The sequence below is a fragment of the Balaenoptera borealis genome (assembly GCF_965194805.1).
Source record: "Balaenoptera borealis genome assembly, chromosome: 3".
Lineage (NCBI taxonomy): Eukaryota > Metazoa > Chordata > Mammalia > Artiodactyla > Balaenopteridae > Balaenoptera > Balaenoptera borealis.
In genome coordinates this window covers 52,469,702-52,492,930 of record NC_138866.1, presented here as the reverse complement: position 1 = coordinate 52,492,930, position 23,229 = coordinate 52,469,702, and the positions used below count along the sequence as shown (strand labels likewise).

General features: G+C 37.1%; 1 protein-coding gene across 4 annotated transcripts in view; it reads right to left on the bottom strand.

Moving 5' to 3' along the window:
• The window catches only part of MDGA2 (MAM domain containing glycosylphosphatidylinositol anchor 2), an 830,366-nt gene that overhangs the window by 45,625 nt on the left and 761,512 nt on the right, over positions 1-23,229 (bottom strand). For all 4 annotated transcript variants that reach the window (XR_014242273.1, XM_082383804.1, XM_082383805.1 and 1 more), the window contains 2 exons: positions 5,091-5,268; positions 1,273-1,293 (listed from right to left, as the gene is read on the bottom strand). Coding sequence is in view for 3 of the 4 variants with exons in the window: in XM_082383804.1 (XP_082239930.1) it covers positions 1,273-1,293; positions 5,091-5,268 (199 nt within the window). In the remaining variant the exon portion in view is untranslated. The remainder of the gene's footprint in view (positions 1-1,272; positions 1,294-5,090; positions 5,269-23,229) is intronic.

The following is a 23,229-nucleotide window of genomic DNA, read 5'->3' as shown; positions in this document are numbered from 1 at the left end:
TTACCTTCAAAAGAATTATAATCAATATAGTAACTAATTAGCAATAGTACCCTGGGTAGAAGCCAGGGAGAACCTGATTTATGCCATTAATTCATCTTGAAACTGTCATGTATTTGTTCTTTTAGCAAATGATCATTGAACACCTGCTAAATATGAGATGCTGTGATAGACACAAAGATAGTGAGATGTAGAGAGAAATTAGAAACAGATTTAGTTCTTAAGTATCTTACAGTCTACTGGAGGATATGAGAAAACCAAAAATAGCTTCCACATAGATGAAGATAAATTGTTATGGAAAATCAAAACGAGGGAATAATTAATGGAGGAAGAAGTATTTGTGCTAAACATTATAAGAAAAATGAACCTCAAAGAGTTGATAATAATATCTACATTAAAGGGTCATTGTGATGACTAAATGAACTTTTACGCACTGAAGCAAGATGTGAACAATGAAGATCTATAAAAATATTCAGTATTAGTATTTGGATATGCAAAAGCAGAGTAAAAGAGGATCTTTGGTAAGAAATACAGCAAGAACAGAGGTTACAGAATTTGGTCTTTGTTATATAATCAGTTAAAGGCTATTGCAGAAAAGAGAATACAGTAAAATGAGAAAAAAGACTTGGACATTTTCTTCACTAAGTATAGGAAACTGAGAATGTTGAATGGATATGCGTAAGAGTATAAAGCTGGCTCTTCTCTCTTTTGTTAGACAAGAACAATATATTGCTAGACACAAAATAGAAGACAAAAATCAATTCTTAATTTTAAAATGAAATATTATCAAGAGGATGGTGCTCAGATTATCTTCTTCTCCATATAAGATTGGGATATAGAATAATGATCCATGAAAAATCTTGCTTAAACCATTCAAATACTAACTTTCAAATATAATATTTCATGAGTAGAATGTAGAAATCAAAGAATGAAAATTAAAGAAACAAATAATAGCAATACAAATAATATGCAATGCCACAAAAGAAACAACAGTTTATTATTTGTAATTTACACAAATAACATTTGTTATTTGTGTAAACTACAGTTACACAAATAAGATTTAGCAAAAGTCAATTATCAATATTAAATTATTTGTCTTTACACCCATATCCTTTGAAATTTAAAATTTACAATTATGTCAGTTTTACTGTTTCTAAGCCATTCTATTTTAAACCAAATATGAACAGTTGCTAAATAATCTTTGTATGTTTATGCATTTTCTATTTTTCTTAATTGTCAAATACAGTGCCATTTTTAAAGTGAAAATATACTTACTCAAATGAGGATTAACAGGAGCTACAAGAAAAGCAAAAAATAATGTTAGCATGGCTTGAATGTCTTTTATAAATCAAAGTCTAATCAGTGTCTCATAGTGCCTAACCAAAACTTAATGATCTTGCCCACTGTGGCCATGGAGAATTATATCTGTAATCCATTTTGTTCTAGAGGATTGAATAGAATCTACTTTGGAGCTCAGCAGTAACAGCCTCAAAGTACCCAAAAGATCAATGCTAAATAGCTGTGGGATTTGTTCATTTTCCAAGGAATGGAGTTGCTGATCTTTTATATCTTAACCAGTGCTAAACAAAACCGAGAAATCAAAACTGAGGCTGACAACCTATAATCTAGATGTTTTAACAATGAATGCAATTATCCAACAGAGATTACACTTTAGTTTTTTTTTTGCTGTTATCTACTTCTGGTGAAACTAAAGCAATCTTCATATCATGTCATTATGTGTGTCCCAAAACAAATAGCTACTTTGATGCTGCTTTAATTACATTCACATACACACACACACACACACAGTCTTCAAATGCTAAGCAATGCATATGTATTTTCGTGTACCAGAATAAATATTTATCTCAAAAAACTAATTGTGTTTGCAATACAATGCCAAGTGACTTCTACCTGAAGAGGAATGAATACTTTAAATATTACTGAAACAGCATCAAATATATGTCTAACCTAAGAGACAAAATGGTAGCTGTATATATCAATTAGGCATTTATCACTCTGAGAGAAAATTCCATTCTGGATAAAAGAAAGCATTATTGCAGTCTCCCAAAATTACAATGGACAGTTAATCTAATCTCCAGAAGGTTGTCTACTTTGTTGTAAATTCCTAGTATTTGCCATTAACCACTTTTGTTAAACTTGGACATACTAGTAAAGTATGATAGTCAAAAATACACACACATGCATGAAGTAAGTTCATATATAATTGTTAAATTTAGTACACTGAGATCAATTTTAACAAAGTGATTAGTTTCTCAATAAATTACTTTTTACTATCTCTACATTGAGAAGACAGACTATTCCCATTATTTTAATTGTTCTAATTGTTCATTCCCCATTGTAAATTATGAAATGAATAACACAGAGAAGGGACTATACATTTATTAGTTCCACTGACGGGGAGAAAAAATAATTCCCTTTCTTGCAAGGTATTGGTATATTTTAATTTGAAAATTAATTGTTAAAAATTAAAATTATTTCATAATTAGAATAATATGAAGTTACAATTTTTATATATTGTCTTTGAAAGAAGTAAGCATCTTTAAATTATAACTTAGTTCTAAGAAATGTCACAGCTACATGTAACCTCTGACCAGACTGAATTTTGAGACTTCTCCTACAATATTTTAGTCACCAAATTCACTATAAATATCACAATTAACCTTGTGAAAATTTGCAATTCTAAATTTGAAATATTGCAGTGAGTCTATTTTTCTTTTTTCCAACTAGCATGTCAAATTTCTTATAGATGCCTATATACATTATATGCTTATATACACTAAAGTATACTTTACCCAAGTCCATAGTATATAGAAGTAATTTTTAATTAAAATGTTTAAGATTTTAATAAGCATGCCTAAGATATAAAGATAATTAAAGAAAGTTGGAACTAAACATAATATCTATTTTCCAGATTTATTTTTCATTTTATTTGTTACCTCAGAGTTTTCAATAAGAGCTACTGAGTTTATGAAGATTTTTTTCTATATCTCTGTAAGACAAGTTCTAATAATTTCTAAACTTAGCAAATAAGTAAAGATTTCTGTCATGGAGGAGTGAGCCCTAGTTTTAGTCAGAGTTAGTCATTTCATAGTTGTTTAACTATACAGGACACAAACTTTCTGGGTCTTAATATCTTCATCTTTTAAAGGAATGGATAGTAATGCATGGTTTCCAATGCCCCTCCATATTACATAGTTTACAGTTTTACAACTTAGGGGCAGGGAGCATAAATACTAGTTAGGAGGAGATAATTCATATTTTATAAAAACATATGACACTAAAAATTTAGAAAAATATACTGGGATGTTATCTAGTTGTTTGCTCAATGGAATCATGAAGGTGATTACAGAATAACAATTGCTCTTCTGCAATAATATTTATATCACTAACAAGAAAATGTACATTTTTAAAAGAATCATATTCAAGAAAATATACACAGTGATTCTAATGCTTTTACATTCCTTGATCTTGTATGAATATTCCACTATACATTATATATTTCAATTTTTTAATGAAAATTGAATATATAATGCCCAATGTGTACTCTGACTGATGAGAGTGAAGAAAAGTGACTTCACAACTCTAATGAGTTTTTAATAATTTCACTTTATTTTTTTACTTCTGACAGTATTCACTGTTTCCCTCTTAAGTAGGAAAAAATACTTAATGCTAAACAGAATGGAGAACTTCAGCTGCAAAAAACCTCATTCTATTATCTTTTTTTAACTCAAACCTTAACAATCAATAATAAAAAGAATAATATTCCACTGAAGTAATGAAACACATATGAAATATTTTGCCAGTGACTTATTCAACCTTGAAAAATACATTGATGATTTTAGAGCTAGTCTTTGAATATTATAAATTTAAACCGAAAAGATGTACATAAATCTCAACTGATAAAATATTAATCTGTCAGGTATATGTTAAAAATAATATCATATCTAATCACCATTATTTCTATTTGAACTATTAGAAAGTTTTTTACCAACTTTTTTTCACAGGTTTATACTATTTTCTACTTTTAAGTAGGACATTTAAATAGTAAAGAAATATTAAATGCATATTGTTTATAAATGCAAACTATAACTAACATATACACATTAATATTAGTGATCTAAAAGAAAAAAATGACCAAAAAAAATCAACTAAGATGTCATTCAATAGGTGAATGGATAAACAAACTGTGGTACATCTACACAACGGGATATTATTCAACAATAGAAAGAAATGAGCTACCTAGCCACAAAAAGATATGGAAAAGCTTTAAATGTGTATTGCTAAGTACAATAAACCAGTTTGGAAAGGTTATATGTTGTATGATTCCAAATACACAGTGTTCTGGAAAAGGCAAAACTATAGATATAAGATCTGTGGTTGTCAGGGTTGGAGGAGGGATGGAAGGATAAATAGGTGGAGCACAGAGGAATTTTAGAGCAGTGAAAATATTCTGTATGATACTGTAAGGGTGGATAAATAACATTACACAGTTGTCAAAATCCATATAACTGTACAACACAAATAATGACCCCCCAGTGTAAACTACTGACTTTAATAATGTATCAATATTTGTTAATCAGTTGTAAGAAATGTGCCACATTAATGTAGGATGTTAATAATAGGAGAAACTGTGACAGGGGGAGAAGGCATATATGGGAACACCCTGCACTTCCTACTCAATTTTCTGTAAACTTAAAACTGCTCTAAAAAATGAAAAAAAACTTAAAATTCAATCACATTTCCTAATTTCTTAATGATATTAATTTTAAAATCATCAAGAATTTGAAAAAAAAAGTATACATACTGCTTCATAACTATGGGATAGAAAACAAAAAGACACTGTGACATTATCACCTAGGTTCAATGTTAATTAAGCATTTTTCTATATCTCTACTTATAACCAAATATTACAATTTATGATGATTAAGTATTGTGGGATTTTTTTTCACTTGGTTAATGACCCAGAAAGTCAATATGCTAAGTTTTATTTTGTGTCTAAATTTGGTAGATAGTTACAACCTTCTAGAGAGTTTAGCATGCAAATAAATACTTTTAAATGAAAAGCTACTTACCACTATATTTGATGACACGAATTGTTGAATCTCCTTCTCCAAATTTGGTGAGAGGAGTCAGTCGGACTTCATAAGCCTCTGGTTTAATTAGCTCAGTCAAGTTATATGTAATTAATTCTCCCTTTTGAATATTCCCATTTATTTTAATCTCCTGTTCCCACCATCGCTGCTGTCCAGCCTGAAATTAAAAGAATTATATAATAATGTTCCTGGTATTTTTAACTGTGTGTTGGTCATGTGGCTAAAAATACTACTGCTGGGGATTCTTTGGGGCCTAGGACAAAGTTATATTCCGTTAGAGATGTACCTTTGTTTCTGATATGCTCCTAGGGGCATCAATAGTATGATTCACTTTTACTTTGAATATGAAGCCCTTTGGTGTCACAGATTAAAGTGGAGATGATCCCTTGCTTTGGGCAGGCCTTGGGTTTTCAATCCTGTCTGCCTCACCACTGCCAAACTATAAGAAAGTTCAAGTTTGTCTGGATTGGTTAATAGCTGAGGACAAAAGCAATTTGGGTGGGAAATCCCATTTATTACTTTGATTTTCCATTGTCCCTTAGATTTTTACCTAAGGGATGTGTGTGTGTGCGTGTGTGTGCCTGCACCATATATATATACACACACACACACACACACACACTCTATATATGTTAATGTGTATATATATACATATTCATATATTTATATATTTGCTTGTTTTCTGAGGGTGGGTTAATCCTAATTATATAGCCTAGCCTGCTATATTTCTGGAAATGAAAATCTCAAGTATGTGCTATTAGCACAGCATTAGACAAATGACAAACAAAATAATGAAATGGAACAGAAAGCCCATATATAGATTTGTGGGGTTGTTCAATAGAAGACATGAAAATATATACTACTCAATTGGTTATGTATATAAAAAAATACATAAATGTAATCCCTATTGCATATCTTATAACGAAAAGAAAAAAGAAAAGGCAGTCTCAGGAGGATCACATACTTAAATTTTTTTTTTTTTTAAATACTTAAATTTAAAAGGCAAAAGTTAAATCATTTAGAAAAAACACAGAAGAATGTCATTATGACCTCAGGTAAGGTGTTACTTTCTTAAACAGAATAGAAAAGCACAATTAGTAAAGGAAAAGATTGATAAATTAGCCAATCTTAAATTTGAAATTAATATTAAATTTAAAATTTTAGCATAAAAATTTCTTCTCAACAGTGCTCCTCATTAAACAGGTGAAATAAAGGCCGAGGCTTGAAAAAAGATATTTAGAACAAATACAGTTAATCAGAATATACTAAAAACTCCTATAACTAAATAAGAAAAATAATTCAATAGCAAAATGAGCCTAATAGGAACAGGTATTTCATAAATGAGAAAGCCCAAATAACTAATTAGAGAAAAGTCTCAGCCTCACGGTGAATCAAGGAAGTGAAAATTAAAGCCACAATGTTATTTCCCAGATAAAAGCTTATAAAGATAACCGCATTAAGGTTTGTTGCAAATATAAAACAATGAGAATCTTTATACCTGTCAAGAACCTGCAGCAGCAGAGGGTGGATGGGTAAGATTTTAGTCTACTTCCAAGCTAACAAGTTAGCCTGCAACAGTTCATGGGCACAAGCAGAAGAATCCAGACTACTGAGTCAGAGAAAAGGATTCATGACACAGCAGACGGTACAAGCTTTACTTTCAAACTGGTTCCCTTTGCCTCCCAATTCCCACAGGGTGATGCAGAAGTGCCCAATTGGATTTTGCACATGCCTTCTGTTTGTATCACATCTGTAGGACCCTGAGCTTAAGAGACCTTAGTGTTTTATAACTGACAGTACCCAAGCCTGTCTAACCATTGCCCAAGAGGGAGACATTATATTTATTATACTAGATATTAAATGGGCTTTACCTCTGTTCCAGGGGAGGTCTCTATATTCTAAGGATGTTTGCTATGCAAATAACCTTGAAAAGATAGGCTGGAATAAAAAGACAGTGCCTCTGCACATATGTTATGCAAAAAAGCAAGAGACCTACAGAAAACTGTCTTCTAAAAATATAGTCTTTATGAGTATGTAAATTGGTGTAAGTATGGAGAGCATTTGGCAATAAAAACAATATTACAATGAGAACAGATAAACTCGTGTACACAGGAAACAGGAATATTCATGGCATAGAAAACACAGAGAATGATCTAAACATCAGTAAGAGATAGAATTATCAAATTGTATACTCTTCATAAAATATAATTTAAAATATAGCATGAAAAATGAACCTAAGCCATAATACATCACCATGGATGGATTTCACAAAATATTGAGCTAAAATTAATTTTAAAGCAGACATATTATAAAATTTAAGTTCAAAATATGCATTTTGATAAGGGATGCATAGATATGTATTAAAGTATACAGAAATGCAGAAAATAGTAAATGCTATGTTTAACATACTGGTCACGTGGATTAGAAGAGCGTCAAGAGGAGAAGATGCAATTGTGAGGAGATAACAAAGGACTTAACTTTGGTGATTTTTAGTTTTTGGTAGCAGGTATATAAAAATACTTATATTATTTTTGGCTATGCCTGAAATATTTCTCTTTGTTTTTCAAAGAGAGAATTGAAGAATAAGAGACAGGCAACCGTGAGTTTTCTTAAAACGCTTTCTCCCTTGAATGTTAAGATTGCGCTCTTGGGCTTCCCTGGTGGTGCAGTGGTTGAGAGTCTGCCTGCTAGTGCAGGGGACACGGGTTCGAGTCCTGGTCTGGGAGGATCCCACATGCCGCGGAGCAACTGGGCCCGTGGGCCACAACTACTGAGCCTGCGCGTCTGGAGCCTGTGCTCCGCAACAAGAGAGGCCACGATAGTGAGAGGCCCGCGCATCGCGATGAAGAGTGGCTCCCGCTTGCCGCAACTAGAGAAAGCCCTCGCACAGAAACGAAGACCCAACATAGCAATCAGTCAATCAATCAATCAATAAATCTTTAAAAAAAAAAAAAAAAAGATTGCGCTCTTGTATTGATTGCTTCCTCCATCTACATCTGTGACAACTCACCTGCTTGCCGGGCTGCTTTTCCTTTTCCTGAGTTCTAAATGTTGATAGTCTCTGGAGTTTTATATTTGGTGTTTTTAATACACTGTGTTAGTGGTTCTCACTTTTAGGCAAGCATGAAAGTCACAGGACAATCTTGTTAAAAACCAAAATTCCAAGTCTTAACCACCAGTATTTCTGCTTCAATGAAGTCTACAGATATAATTTTTCAGTGAGCTTAGAAATACATTTTTTTTTTTTAAAACATCTCCTCCTTTACAGGGTAATTTGGAAGCAGGTGCCCCAGAGTCTGTATTTGTTGAGGCACAGCTCAGCCTTGCTAGTCCCACAGCATTAATGCTAGTGGTTTCTTCCCCATCTCTACGCTGATTACTCCTGCCATATCTATTAATCCTTACGATGTGCCACTCAGGCACCATGTTAACTGTATTATACCTACTATATTTAATCTACCACAACCCTTAGTAGGTAGGAACTAATACTAGCCCTATTATACAAACTGAGGAAACTGAGGAAGAAGCAAGTTACTGTAACTCTCCTAAGGTTGTCTAGAGAGTAGCAGCTGCAAAATTTGGTTACACCCAGAATGAGTCTATCTGGCATCATTTCTTCCTTTGCTTCCCCAGAATTAATTGCTCCCTTAATTGTTTTAACCAGTGTCTCTATATATTTAGTTATAATACACTTAAAAGTACTTTTTTGGCACATAGATTATAAATCAGGAACAATTTCTTATTAATTTTTTTACCTATAGTGTCTGGTCATTAACTAGGTAAAGATGTGACAAGATTAAATTCCAGCACACAGTGTATATTTAACTGACCCAATGAGTGCAGCAGAAAATCTAACTTAGTGATAACTGCATACAGTCACTGAATTTACAAACACTAGTAAAAATGGACCTAAAACCTAATTTGACAGAAAGTACTTTACTCATGCATAGCTGATACTAGACACTACAAAGTTTCTATCAGTTTTGGAGACTAAACATTCTATAAAATAATATAATCCAAATGTCAATTCTTTCAGTGTCTTTAGATTTTTAAATTATTATATATGAACTAAAGGCAAACTACTGTTATTTCAGAAGATAAAAACCCACAAGAATATATACATAATAATTTGACATTATACTATTATCTAAAGACATACAAGTTTAATCAAGGTATACTTTTCTGGATGTTAAATATAAGTTTAATACCACTCAGTATTTATAGTACATCCCAAGGAGAGACTGGTATTCTGTCGTTAAAATGAGATGCTTTACTCAAGTAATTTTAGTTGGCATGTACATTGATCTTGTTACTTATTACAAACTCTGGAGTAGATAACTTCATATGTGTATTAAAAAAGCAATAACTTTGATTCTAAATATTTAACTTAAAGCTATAATGGGGGGGGGAGGAGAGAAGATGGCGGAAGAGTAAGACGCGGAGATCACCTTCCTTCCCACAGATACAGTAGAAATACATCTACACGTGGAACTGCTCCTACAGAACACCCACTGAACGCTGGCAGAAAACGTCAGACCTCCCAAAAGGCAAGAAACTCCCCCCGTACTTGGGTAGGGCAAAAGAAAAAAGAAATAACAGAGACAAAAGAATAGGGACGGCACCTGCACCAGTGGGAGGGAGCTGTGAAGGAGGAAAGATTTCCACGCACTAGGAGCCCCTTCGCGGGCAGAGACTGCGGGTGGCAGAGGGGGGAAGCTTCGGAGCCACGGAGGAGAGCGCAGCCACAGAGGTGCGGAGGGCAAAGCGGAGAGATTCCCGCACTTCCCGCACGGAGGCTCGGCGCTGACCAGCACTCACCAGCCCGAGAGGCTTGTCTGCTCAGCCGCCGGGGCGGGCGGGGCTGGGAGCTGAGGCTCGGGCTTCGGTCGCAGGGAGAGGACTGGGGTTGGCGGCGTGAACACAGCCTGAAGGGGTTAGTGCACCACAGCTAGCCGGGAGGGAGTCCGGGAAAAAGTCTGCAGCTGCCGAAGAGGCAAGAGACTTTTTCTTGCCTCTTTGTTTCGCGGCGCACAAGGAGAGGGGATTCAGAGCGCAGCCTAAACGAAATCCAGAGACGGGTGCGAGCCGCGCGGCTATCAGCGCGGATCCCACAGCAACAGGGGAGCAGAGGGAAAAACGGAGAGATTCCCGCACAGAGGCTCAGCGCCGAGCAGCGCTCACCAGCCCGAGAGGCTTGTCTGCTCACCCGCTGGGGCAGGCGGGGCTGGGAGCTGAGGTGCGGGCTTCGGTTGGATCACAGGGAGAGGACTGGGGTTGGCGGCGTGAACACAGCCTGAAGGGGTTGGCGTGCCGCGGCGAACCGGGAGGGAGCCGGAGAGGAGGTCTGCAGCTGCCAAAGAGGCAAGAGACTTTTTCTTGCCTCTTTGTTTCGCGGCGCGCAAGGAGAGGGGATTCAGAGCGCCGCCTAAACGAACTCCAGAAACTGGCGCGAGCCGCGGCTATCAGCGCGGACCCCAGAGACGGGCGTGAGACGCTGGGGCTGCTGCTGCCGCCTCCAAGAAGCCTGTGTGCGAGCACAGGTCACTCTCCACACCGCCCCTCCCGGGAGCCCGTGCAGCCCGCCACTGCCAGGGTCCCGTGATCCAGGGACAACATCCCCCGGGAGAACGCACTGCGCGCCTCAGGCTGCTGCAACGACACGCCGGCCTCTGACGCCGCAGGCTCGCCCCGCCTCCTCTGTACCCCTCCCTCCCCCCGGCCTGGGTGAGCCAGAGTCCCCGAAGCAGCTGCTCCTTTAACCCTGTCCTGTCTGGGCGGGGAACAGATGCCCTCAGGCGACCTACACGCAGAGGCGGGTCCAAATCCAAAGCTGATCCCCAGGAGCTGTGCGAACAGAGAAGAGGAGGGGAAATCTGTCCCAGCAGCCTCAGAAGAAGCGGATTAAAACTCCACAAACAACTTGATGTGCCTACATCTGTTGAATACCTGAATAGACAACGAATCATCCCAAATTCAGGAGGTGGACTTTGGGAGCAGGATATATTAATTTTTCCCCTTTTCCTTTTTTTTTTGTGAGTGTATATGTATATGCTTCTGGGGGAGATTTTGTCTGTATAGCTTTGCTTTACAATAGCTTTATTTTACTTCACTATATTATAGCTTCTTTCTTTCCTTTCTTTCTTTCTTTCTTTCTTTCCTTCCTTCCTTCCTTCCTTCCTCCTTCCTTCCTTCCTACCTTTCTTTCTTTCTTTGTTTCTTTCTTTCTATTTTTTCTCCCTTTTACTCTGAGCCGTGTGGACGAAAGGCTCTTGGTGCTTCAGCCAGGCATCAGGGCCGTACCTCGGAGGTGGGAGAGCCAACTTCAGGACACTGGTCCACAAGAGACCTCCCAGCTCCACGTAATACCAAACGGCAAAAATCTCTCAGAGATCTCCATCTCAACATCAAGACCCAGCATCACTCAATGACCAACAAGCTACAGTGCTGAACACCCTATGCCAAACAACTAGCAAGACAGGAACACAGCCTCATCCATTAGCAGAGAGGCTGCCTAAAATCATAATAAGGCCACAGACACCCCAAAATACACCACCAGACGTGGACGTGCCCACCAGAAAGACAAGATCCAGCCTCATCCACCAGAGCTCAGGCACTAGTTCCCTCCACCAGGAAGCCTACACAACCCACTGAACCAACCTTAGCCACTGGGGACAGATACCAAAAACAACGGGAACTACAAACCTGCAACCTGTGATAAGGAGACCCCAAACACAGTAAGATAAGCAAAATGAGAAGACAGAAAAACACACAGCAGATGAAGGAGCAGGGTCAAAACACACTAGACTTAACAAATGAAGAGGAAATAGGTAGTCTACCTGAAAAAGAATTCAGAATAATGATAGTAAGGATGATCCAAAATCTTGGAAATAGAATAGACAAAATGCAAGAAGCATTTAACAAGGACGTAGAAGAACTAAAGAGGAATCAAGCAATGATGAAAAACACAATAAATGAAATTAAAAATACTCTAGATGGGATCAATAGCAGAATAACTGAGGCAGAAGAAAGGATAAGTGACCTGGAAGATAAAATGGTGGAAATAACTACTGCAGAGCAGGATAAAGAAAAAAGAATGAAAAGAACTGAGGACAGTCTCAGAGACCTCTGGGACAGCATTAAACGCACCAACATTCGAATTATAGGGGTCCCAGAAGAAGAAGAGAAAAAGAAAGGGACTGAGAAAATATTTGAAGAGATTATAGTTGAAAACTTCCCTAATATGGGAAAGGAAATAGTTAATCAAGTCCTGGAAGCACAGAGAGTCCCATACAGGATAAACCCAAGGAGAAACACGCCAAGACACATATTAATCAAACTGTCAAAAATTAAATATAAGGAAAACATATTAAAGGCAGCAAGGGAAAAAAAACAAATAACACACAAGGGAATCCCCATAAGGTTAACATCTGATCTTTCAGCAGAAACTCTGCAAGCCAGAAGGGAGTGGCAGGATATACTTAAAGTCATGAAGGAGAAGAATCTACAACCAAGATTACTCTACCCAGCAAGGATCTCATTCAAATGTGATGGAGAAATTAAAACCTTTACAGACAAGCAAAAGCTGAGAGAGTTCAGCACTACCAAACCAGCTTTACAACAAATGCTAAAGGAACTTCTCTAGGCAAGAAACACAAGAGAAGGAAAACACCTACAATAACAAACCCAAAACATTTAAGAAAATGGGAATAGGAACATACATATCGATAATTACCTTGAATGTAAATGGATTAAATGCTCCCACCAAAAGACACAGGCTGGCTGAATGGATACAAAAACAAGACCCATATATATGCTGTCTACAAGAGACCCACTTCAGACCTAGAGACACATACAGACTGAAAGTAAGGGGATGGAAAAAGATATTCCATGCAAATGGAAATCAAAAGAAAGCTGGAGTAGCAATTCTCATATCAGACAAAATAGACTTTAAAATAAAGACTATTACAAGAGACAAAGAAGGACACTATATAATGATCAAGGGATCGATCCAAGAGGAAGGTATAACAATTGTAAATATTTATGCACCCAACATAGGAGCACCTCAATACATAAGGCAAGTACTAACAGCCATAAAAGGGGAAATCGACAGCAACACAATCATAGTAGGGGACTTTAACACCCCACTTTCACCAATGGACAGATCATCCAAAATGAAAATAAATAAGGAAACACAAGCTTTAAATGATACATTAAACAAGATGGACTTAATTGATATTTATAGGACATTCCACCCAAAAACAACAGAATACACATTTTTCTCAAGTGCTCATGGAACATTCTCCAGGATAGATCATATCTTGGGTCACAAATCAAACCTTGGTAAATTTAAGAAAATTGAAATCGTATCAAGTATCTTTTCTGACCACAACGCTATGAGACTAGATATCAATTACAGGAAAAGATCTGTAAAAAATACAAACACATGGAGGCTACACAATACATTACTTAATAATGAAGTGATTACTGAAGAAATCAAAGGGGAAATCAAAAAATACCTAGAAATAAACGACAATGGAGATACGACGACCCAAAACCTATGGGACGCAGCAAAAGCAGTGCTAAGAGGGAAGTTTATAGCAATACAAGCCTACCTCAAGAAACAGGAAACATCTCGAATAAACAACCTAACCTTGCACCTAAAGCAATTAGAGAAAGAAGAACAAAAAAACCCCAAAGCCAGCAGAAGGAAAGAAATTATAAAGATCAGGTCAGAAATAAATGAAAAAGAAATGAAGGAAACAATAGCAAAAATCAATAAAACTAAAAGCTGGTTCTTTGAGAAGATAAACAAAATTGATAAACCATTAGCCAGACTCATCAAGAGAAAAAGGGAGAAGACTCAGATCAATAGAATTAGAAATGAAAAAGGAGAAGTAACCACTGACACTGCAGAAATACAAAAGATCATGAGAGATTACTACAAGCAACTCTATGCCAATAAAATGGACAACCTGGAAGAAATGGACAGATTCTTAGAAATGCACAAACTGCCGAGACTGAACCAGGCAGAAATAGAAAATATGAACAGACCAATCACAAGCACTGAAATTGAAACTGTGATTAAAAGCCTTCCAACAAACAAAAGCCCAGGACCAGATGGCTTCACAGGTGAATTCTATCAAACATTTAGAGAAGAGCTAACACCTATCCTTCTCAAACTCTTCCAAAATATTGCAGAGGGAGGAACACTCCCAAACTCATTCTACGAGGCCACCATCACCCTGATACCAAAACCAGACAAAGATGTCACAAAGAAAGAAAACTACAGGCCAATATCACTGATGAACATAGATGCAAAAATCCTCAACAAAATACTCGCAAACAGAATCCAACAGCACATTAAAAGGATCATACACCATGATCAAGTGGGGTTTATCCCAGGAATGCAAGGATTCTTCAATATACGCAAATCAATCAATGTGATACACCATATTAACAAATTGAAGGAGAAAAACCATATGATCATCTCAATAGATGCAGAGAAAGCTTTCGACAAAATTCAACACCCATTTATGATAAAAGCCCTGCAGAAAGTGGGCATAGAGGGAACCTTCCTCAACATAATAAAGGCCATATATGACAAACCCACAGCCAACATTGTCCTCAATGGTGAAAAACTGAAACCATTTCCACTAAGATCAGGAACAAGACAAGGTTGCCCACTCTCACCACTATTATTCAACATAGTTTTGGAAGTGTTAGCCACAGCAATCAGAGAAGAGAAAGAAATAAAAGGAATCCAAATCGGAAAAGAAGAAGTAAAGCTGTCACTATTTGCAGATGACATGATACTATACATAGAGAATCCTAAAGAGGCTACCAGAAAACTCCTAGAGCTAATCAATGAATTTGGTAAAGTAGCAGGATACAAAATTAATGCACAGAAATCGCTTGCATTTCTATACACTAATGACGAAAAATCTGAAAGTGAAATTAAGAAAACACTCCCGTTTACCATTGCAACAAAAAGAATAAGATATCTAGGAATAAACCTACCTAAGGAGACAAAAGACCTGTATGCAGAAAATTATAAGACACTGATGAAAGAAATTAAAGATGATACAAATAGATGGAGAGATATACCATGTTCCTGGATTGGAAGAATCAACATTGTGAAAATGACTCTACTACCCAAAGCAATTTACAGATTCAATGCAATCCCTATCAAACTACCACTGGCATTTTTCACAGAACTAGAACAAAAAATTTCACAATTTGTATGGAAACACAAAAGACCCCGAATAGCCAAAGCAATCTTGAGAACGAAAAATGGAGCTGGGGGAATCAGGCTCCCTGACTTCAGACTATACTACAAAGCTTCAGTAATCAAGACAGTTTGGTACTGGCACAAAAACAGAAATATAGATCAATGGAACAGGATAGAAAGCCCAGAGATAAACCCACACACATATGGTCACCTTATCTTTGATAAAGGAGGCAAGCATATACAGTGGAGAAAAGACAGCCTCTTCAATAAGTGGTGCTGGGAAAATTGGACAGGTACATGTAAAAGTATGAAATTAGAACACTCCCTGACACCATGCACAAAAATAAACTCCAAATGGATTAAAGACCTAAGTGTAAGGCCAGACACTATCAAACTCTTAGAGGAAAACATAGGCAGAACACTCTATGACATACATCACAGCAAGATTCTTTTTGACCCAGCTCCCAGAGAAATGGAAATAAGAACACAAATAAACAAATGGGACCTAATGAAACTTAAAAGCTTTTGCACAGCAAAGGAAACCATAAACAAGACCAAAAGACAACCCTTAGAATGGGAGAAAATATTGGCAAACGAAGCAACTGACAAAGGATTAATCTCCAAGATTTACAAGCAGCTCATGCAGCTCAATAACAAAAAAACGAACAACCCAATCCAAAAATGGGCAGAAGACCTAAATAGACATTTCTCCAAAGAAGATATACAGATGGCCTACAGACACATGAAAGAATGCTCAACATCATTAATCATTAGAGAAATGCAAATCAAAACTACAATGAGATATCATCTCACACCGGTCAGAATGGCCATCATCAAAAAATCTAGAAACAATAAATGCTGGAGAGGGTGTGGAGGAAAGGGAACACTCTTGCACTGTTGGTGGGAATGTAAATTGATACAGCCACTATGGAGAACAGTATGGAGGTTCCTTAAAAAACTACAAATAGAACTACCATACGACCCAGCAATCCCACTACTGGGCATATACCCTGAGAAAACCATAGGTCAAAAAGTGTCATGTACCACAATGTTCATTGCAGCTCTATTTACAATAGCCAGGACCTGGAAGCAACCTAAATGTCCATCGACAGACGAATGGATAAAGAAGATGTGGCACATATATACAATGGAATATTACTCAGCCATAAAAAGAAATGAAATGGAGGTATTTGTAATGAGGTGGATGGAGTTAGAGTCTGTCATACAGAGTGAAGTAAGTCAGAAAGAGAAAAACAAATACAGTATGCTAACACATATATACGGAATCTAAGGAAAAAAAAAAAAAAAGGCCATGAAGAACCTAGTGGCAAGACGGGAATAAAGACACAGACCTACTAGAGAATGGACTTGAGGATATGGGGAGGGGGTGGGGTGAGATGTGACAGGGTAAGAGAGTGTCATGGACATATATACACTACCAAATGTAAAATAGATAGCTAGTGGGAAGCAGCCGCATAGCACAGGGAGATCAGCTCGGTGCTTTGTGACCACCTAGAGGGGTGGGATGGGGAGGGTGGGAGGGAGGGAGATGCAAGAGGGAAGAGAAATGGGAACATATTGTATATGTATAACTGATTCACTTTGTTATAAAGCAGAAGCTAACACACTATTGTAAGGCAATTATACTTCAATAAAGATGTTAAAAAAAAAAAAAGCTATAATGAAAGTATATACTTCAGTAGTTGAGGAATAAGCAATTAAGCACTTCATATTGTATCTCAGTGAGCTGTGCAAAATGTAAAAATGGAAAACTAAATGCAATGTTTGCACATACACAAAAGAAAATACAATATTAGTCCACTGTTTGGAGGTAATACCACAAAACCCTCAGAGAAAGTGGACCTAAAACATAACTACAGATGACAGTTCCAGAACATACCTGGTAAGCATGTTGATATGAAAAAGTATTTATCATTTCTATTTGTAAAAAATTTTCATGTAACTTTTTCTGTTCTTAGGAGATATGTTGCTTTCATATAATTTAGAAGACTATTTTCACTATTTGAAGAAGAAATGAGCCATAATTTTTCTGAATGCTAAGATCTGTAACTTGAAACACACAATATCTGGAAATCCTGACTTCTAGAGAGTGAGGCTCAGAACAGTTTTACAGCATGACATGGAGGAGTATTAGAAAGCTATATTCAATAGCAATTGGAGAAAGTATGGATTTTATAAGCACCAATGTGCTTCTCTTAAAAATCGGATATTCTTTATTCTTCTAAAACTGAATTCTACTTACCTCATTTCTGCTGATGAAATACTAATTCTTGCCAATCCAGGTTAAACTTGATACGTTTAAGATTTGAACTTGATAAATTTAACCCAATCACTCTGTGTACTGGGCACCACCTAGGGAAGTACGTAGGTGGGGCAGGGGCAGAGGAAGCCCATTCCCCAGCTGAAGTGCTCCTGGCGGTGGTGGAGGGGATAACTGTCGCTTGGTTTATCCTGTTTCCTACTGATATTCTCTTGGATTTAGTCAACTTCATCGGGTCTCTCTTGTCCTGTACTAGCATCTTTTGCATTGCTTTTGGAACTGCCTTGGCCGATGGTCAATATTTCTACTCAGTCTGCATCTTTCTCAGGCAAATCACAGGTTCTTTTGGTCTAAAAGCTCCATCTCTGCCCTTTTTTAGAGGTTTGAAGAATCCTGTTTCTCCTGTAACACAGTGAAGCAAGACTTGCCAGGCCCCAGTTCCTGAAAATTAGACTCAGTCTATGCTATTGTGATACTCAAGGGCCCCCTCAGGCAGGACCCAGAGCTTCAAGGCATGTTCTGTAGTCTTCCTGATCTACCGGTGGGGAAGTGGGCCATTTCTTTCCTACTCAAGTGGGTTGTAGGTACCTTTCTCAAGGAATTTCTAGGAATTACGCTACTGTTCTTCTTTCACTTTTACTAAAATATTCCTGATACCTGGGGACTCTGTGTATTTGCATTGGAATATCTTTCTATATTTTTATTCTGAAACTCAACACCTTTTCTCCTTTAACGACCTCCTGCCCACTTCTATGAACTCTTGTTTGATTTAAAGTCTAGGCTTTCAAGGCTATCGTTTGTCCTTAGGTTTTATAAAATCTGTTCAAAGCTCATTTGCTATCTTTTTAATTTTGTACCTGTGTGTTTGTGGGATTGTATTCATGTTCTTGGACCATAAACCTCAGCTTCCTTTGTTGTGATTTTAAATAATGAGAAAGTAGCTGATAAAAGAGAATTACAAGGATAAAAAAATGCATTTGTTAATATTTCAAATTCCCAACTGTCCTTTGTAATCAACATTTTAACTTACATAGTATATGAATGTCAATCTGCATTTAGCTTTGAATGTCTTGATTGTCATTCCCTATAGTTTTTCTAATTTATATTCCTTATCATAATAGTTACCTGATTAAAAAACAAAACAAAAGAATACAACAACCCTCAGGTAAAGACAGCATCGAGTGGGTCCACAGCTTCAGTGAATCTCTCAGTCTTTCATGCAGTTTTGAAGTTTTCCATCCTTGCCTACCTTGGTGGGCCACTGCTGTCTGGAGGGATGAAAAGTGGATATGCAGGCAGAGTCTCTGGTAAACATCACTGGTATATAAATGAAAGACCTTGCAAATACATTTCAAGAATTTAAAAAGTGAGAACTAAACATTAGGCACATAGAACAGTCTTCAGTGACAACCAAATGAAATACGCTTGCTCAGTGATCATAGAAATGGAAGAAATACAAGAAGTAGAAGAAAATTAGAGTCTAAAACTTCCTAAATATATTGTGTGCCGTGGCTTAAAGTTAAAAATGCAGTTCCAGAATAATGAAGACAAATACTAGAACAGAACTTTGGATGAAAGGAGGTTCTTTAGTACCCTAAAAAAATTAATGTTTCTGCAGTAGCTAAACATTTAGTAAAGACTAGCATTTTATATAGTCTTAAGTGTTTAGTTCATATTCTTTAATGTGACTTAACTTTACATTCCCAATGGTATTGTTTATAATATATTAGAAGAGTTACATGAGAATATTTTAAATAGTTTTATAGTTTTATAGTTAATGTTTATTGAGTGACTATTGGGTTGGCCAAAAAGTGCCTTCAGTTTTTAGTAAAAATAAAAGACACATTTTTCATTTTCACCTAGAACTTTATTGAACTATGTATTCACCCTTTTGTTCCACTACCTTCCTCCATTTTTCAGGCAACTTCATAATTCCATCTTCCTAAAACTTTTTATCTTTTTGAGCAAAGAACTGTTCCAGATGCCTTTTACAGTCTTCCAGGGAATTGAAATTTTTTCCATTAAGAGAATTTTGTAAAGACTGAAATATATGGAAATCCGAAGGTGCAATGTCTGGTGAATACAGTGGATGAATCAGAACTTCCCAACCAAGCTGTAACAGTTTTTGCCTGGTCATCAAAGAAATGTGCGGTTTTGCGTTATCCTGATGGAAGATTATGTGTTTTCTGTTGACTAATTCTGGATACTTTTCATCAAGTGCTGCTTTCAGTTGGCCTAATTGGGCCAACTGGTTGGAATTAATCATTTGGTTTTCCAGAAGGAGCTCATAATAGAGGACTCCCTTCCAATCCCACCATATACACAGTATAACTTTCTTTGAATGAACACTGGCCTTTGGTGTGGTTGGCGGTGGTTCATTTTGCTTGCCCCACTATCTCTTCCATTCCACATTATTGTACAGTATCCACTTTTCATCACCCGTCACAATTTGTTTTAAAAATGGAACGTTTTTGTTACGTTTAAGTAGAGAATTGCAGGCAGAAATACAGTCAAGAAGGTTTTTTTTGCTTAACTTATGTGGGACCCAAACATCAAAGCAATTAATGTAACCAAGCTGGTGTGAAATGGAGCAGGACCCTATGGTCCTTCCCCACCAGGTCCTCTGCCTGCCTTTTTTTTTTTTAACATCTTTATTGGAGTATAATTGCTTTACAATGATGTGTTAGTTTCTGCTTTATAACAAAGTGAATCAGTTATACATATACATATATCCCCATATCTCTTCCCTCTTGTGCCTCCCTCCCTGCCGCCCTCCCTATCCCACCCCTCTAGGTGGTCACAGAGCACCGAGCTGATCTCCCTGTGCTATGCGGCTGCTTCCCACTAGCTATCTATTTTACGTTTGGTAGTGTATATATGTCCATGCCACTCTCTCACTCTGTCCCAGCTTACCCTTCCTCCTCTCCCTGTCCTCAAGTCCATTCTCTAGTAGGTCTGTGTCTTTATTCCTGTCTTGCCCCTAGGTTCTTCATGACCATTTTTTTTTTATATTCCATATATATGTGTTAGCATATTTGTTTTTCTCTTTCTGACTTACTTCACTCTGTATGACAGACTCTAGGTCCATCCACCTCACTACAAATAACTCAATTTTGTTTCTTTCTATGGCTGAGTAATATTCCATTGTATATATGTGCCACATCTTCTTTATCCATTCATCTGTCAATGGACACTTCAGTTGCTTCCATGTCCTGGCTATTCTAAATAGAGCTGCAATGAACATTGTGGTACATGACTCTTTTTGAATTATGGTTTTCTCAGGATATATGCCCAGTAGTGGGATTGCTGGGTTGTATGGTAGTTCTATTTTTAGTTTTTGAAGGAACCTCCATACTGTTCTCCATAGTGGCTGTATCAATTTACATTCCCACCAACAGTGCACGAGGGTTCCCTTTTTTCCACACCCTCTCCAGCATTTACTGTTTGTAGATTTTTTGATGATGGCCATTCTGACACATGTGAGATGATATCTCATTGTAGTTTTGATTTGCATTTCTCTAATGATTAATGATGTTGAGCATTCTTTCATGTGTTTGTTGGCAATCTGTATATCTTCTTTGGAGAAATGTCTATTTAGGTCTTCTGCCCATTTTTGGATTGGGTTGTTTGTTTTTTTGATATTGAGCTGCATGGGCTGCTTGTAAATTTTGGAGATTAATCCTTTGTCAGTTGCTTCCTTTGCAAATATTTTCTCCCATTCTGAGGGTTGTATTTTCTTCTCTGCTTGCCTTTTGTCTGTGGAAAAACTTTAGCCAAGGAATAAGTTTAATCAGAGAAGTGAGAATATGCAGACAGAAAGGAAAACAAAGGAGACCAAATAATAATAGTTTAGTCATTAAGCATAGTCAAGGACCTTTAGTTCCTCCTCAAGGACTATAGATAATATTCTGAGCCCTATCCTGTGAGCTGTCCTACAGATACTGAAACCCCCACCAGGTGGAAGAAGTTAACTACATGATGACCAGACTGTAGCCATGACATAAGCTGCCACAATTCCAAGAACTGGCCTCAAGGAAATGGGAATAAACTGACCCTGGAACTGAAGATTAACTGTAGTTAAAACAATCAAGATGATGCTGGTCAGACCACGGATGACCAATTTCAAGATGACTGTCAGAGCTGACTGTGCTGTTTCTGCGTGTAGCACCAACCCTCTGTCTATAAAAGCTCTTGCCCACTGAATGTCAGTGGGGAGAGTCAGCCTTTGGACAGGCATCCGCCCTCCCCACTGGTTGCCAGCATCCAAAATAAAACAAACTTTCCTTTCTACTACCCTGGCCTCTTTATTGCCTTTTAAACGGCGAGCAGCCGGAGCCCACTTTTGGTTACAGGTGCAAATGATTTTCAACGCTTGATTTGGATATTTTGAGTATGTGGGCTATCTCTTCTATGTAGGTGCAACGTTGATTGTTCTCAATTAATGTCTTGATTTGATCGTTATCAACTTCAGGTGGTCTACCCGACCGTGGAGCATTGTCCAGAGAGAAATCTCCAGCACGAAACTTCGCAAACCATTTTCGACACGTTTGACCAGTCAAGGCACCTTCTCCATACACTGCACAAATCTTTTTTTGCGTTTCGGTTGCGTTTTTACCTTTCTTGAAATAATAAAGCATAATATGCTGAAAATGTTGCTTTTATCTTCCATCTTCAATATTAAAATGGCTACACAAAAATTCACCCATTTTTATAAGTCTTTTTTAAAATGCACTCTGATATGACAGCTGTCACAATACAGTCTAACAAAATTGTTTCAAATGAAGTTAAAGAAACTAAGAGCTACTAGAGCCATCTTTTAGAAAAAAAATTAAGGACCTTTTTGGCCAATTCAATATATACTAGGATGTTCTAAGTATTTTAGTTATTATTTAATTTAAGCACAAACAATTCAATGTGGTAGCTAAATTAACTTTAGCTTGTATTATTATATTTCCACCTATTCTATTATAATGTGTACAATTATTGTTTCCAAAGATAAAAACATCTGATAAAAGTAAAATAATAAAAGTAAAGAGAAAAAGAGTAAATATGGTACCTCAGAAGACATACAGAACAAATTGAGCGTTCAAATGAATCTTGCTAATCTTCTTTTCCTGCCCCTTGCATGAACATTTTAGATCCTTTGTAACATACATGGCATTTGAAAGGTAGCTGCTAACACTTAGCTTACGGAATGCTCTAGGAAACATTTCTTTCTTTCTTTTTTTTTTTTAATTTTTTATTTTATTTGTTTATTTATTTATGGCTGTGTTGGGTCGTCGTTTCTGTGCGAGGGCTTTCTCTAATTGCAGCAAGTGGGGGCCACTCTTCATCGCGGTGCGTGGGCCTCTCGCTATCGTGGCCTCTCTTGTTGCGGAGCACAGGCTCCAGACGCGCAGGCTCAGTAATTGTGGCTCACGGGCCTATTTGTTTCGCGGCATGTGGGATCTTCGCAGACCAAGGCCTGAACCCGTGTCCCCTGCATTGGCAGGCAGATTCTCAACCACTGCGCCACCAGGGAAGCCACATTTTTTTCTTTTAACTCTGTAGAACACGTTTATCTTGTTATATGAGATAAATTTTTTTTCCTGTTTTATGAAGTTACTTAA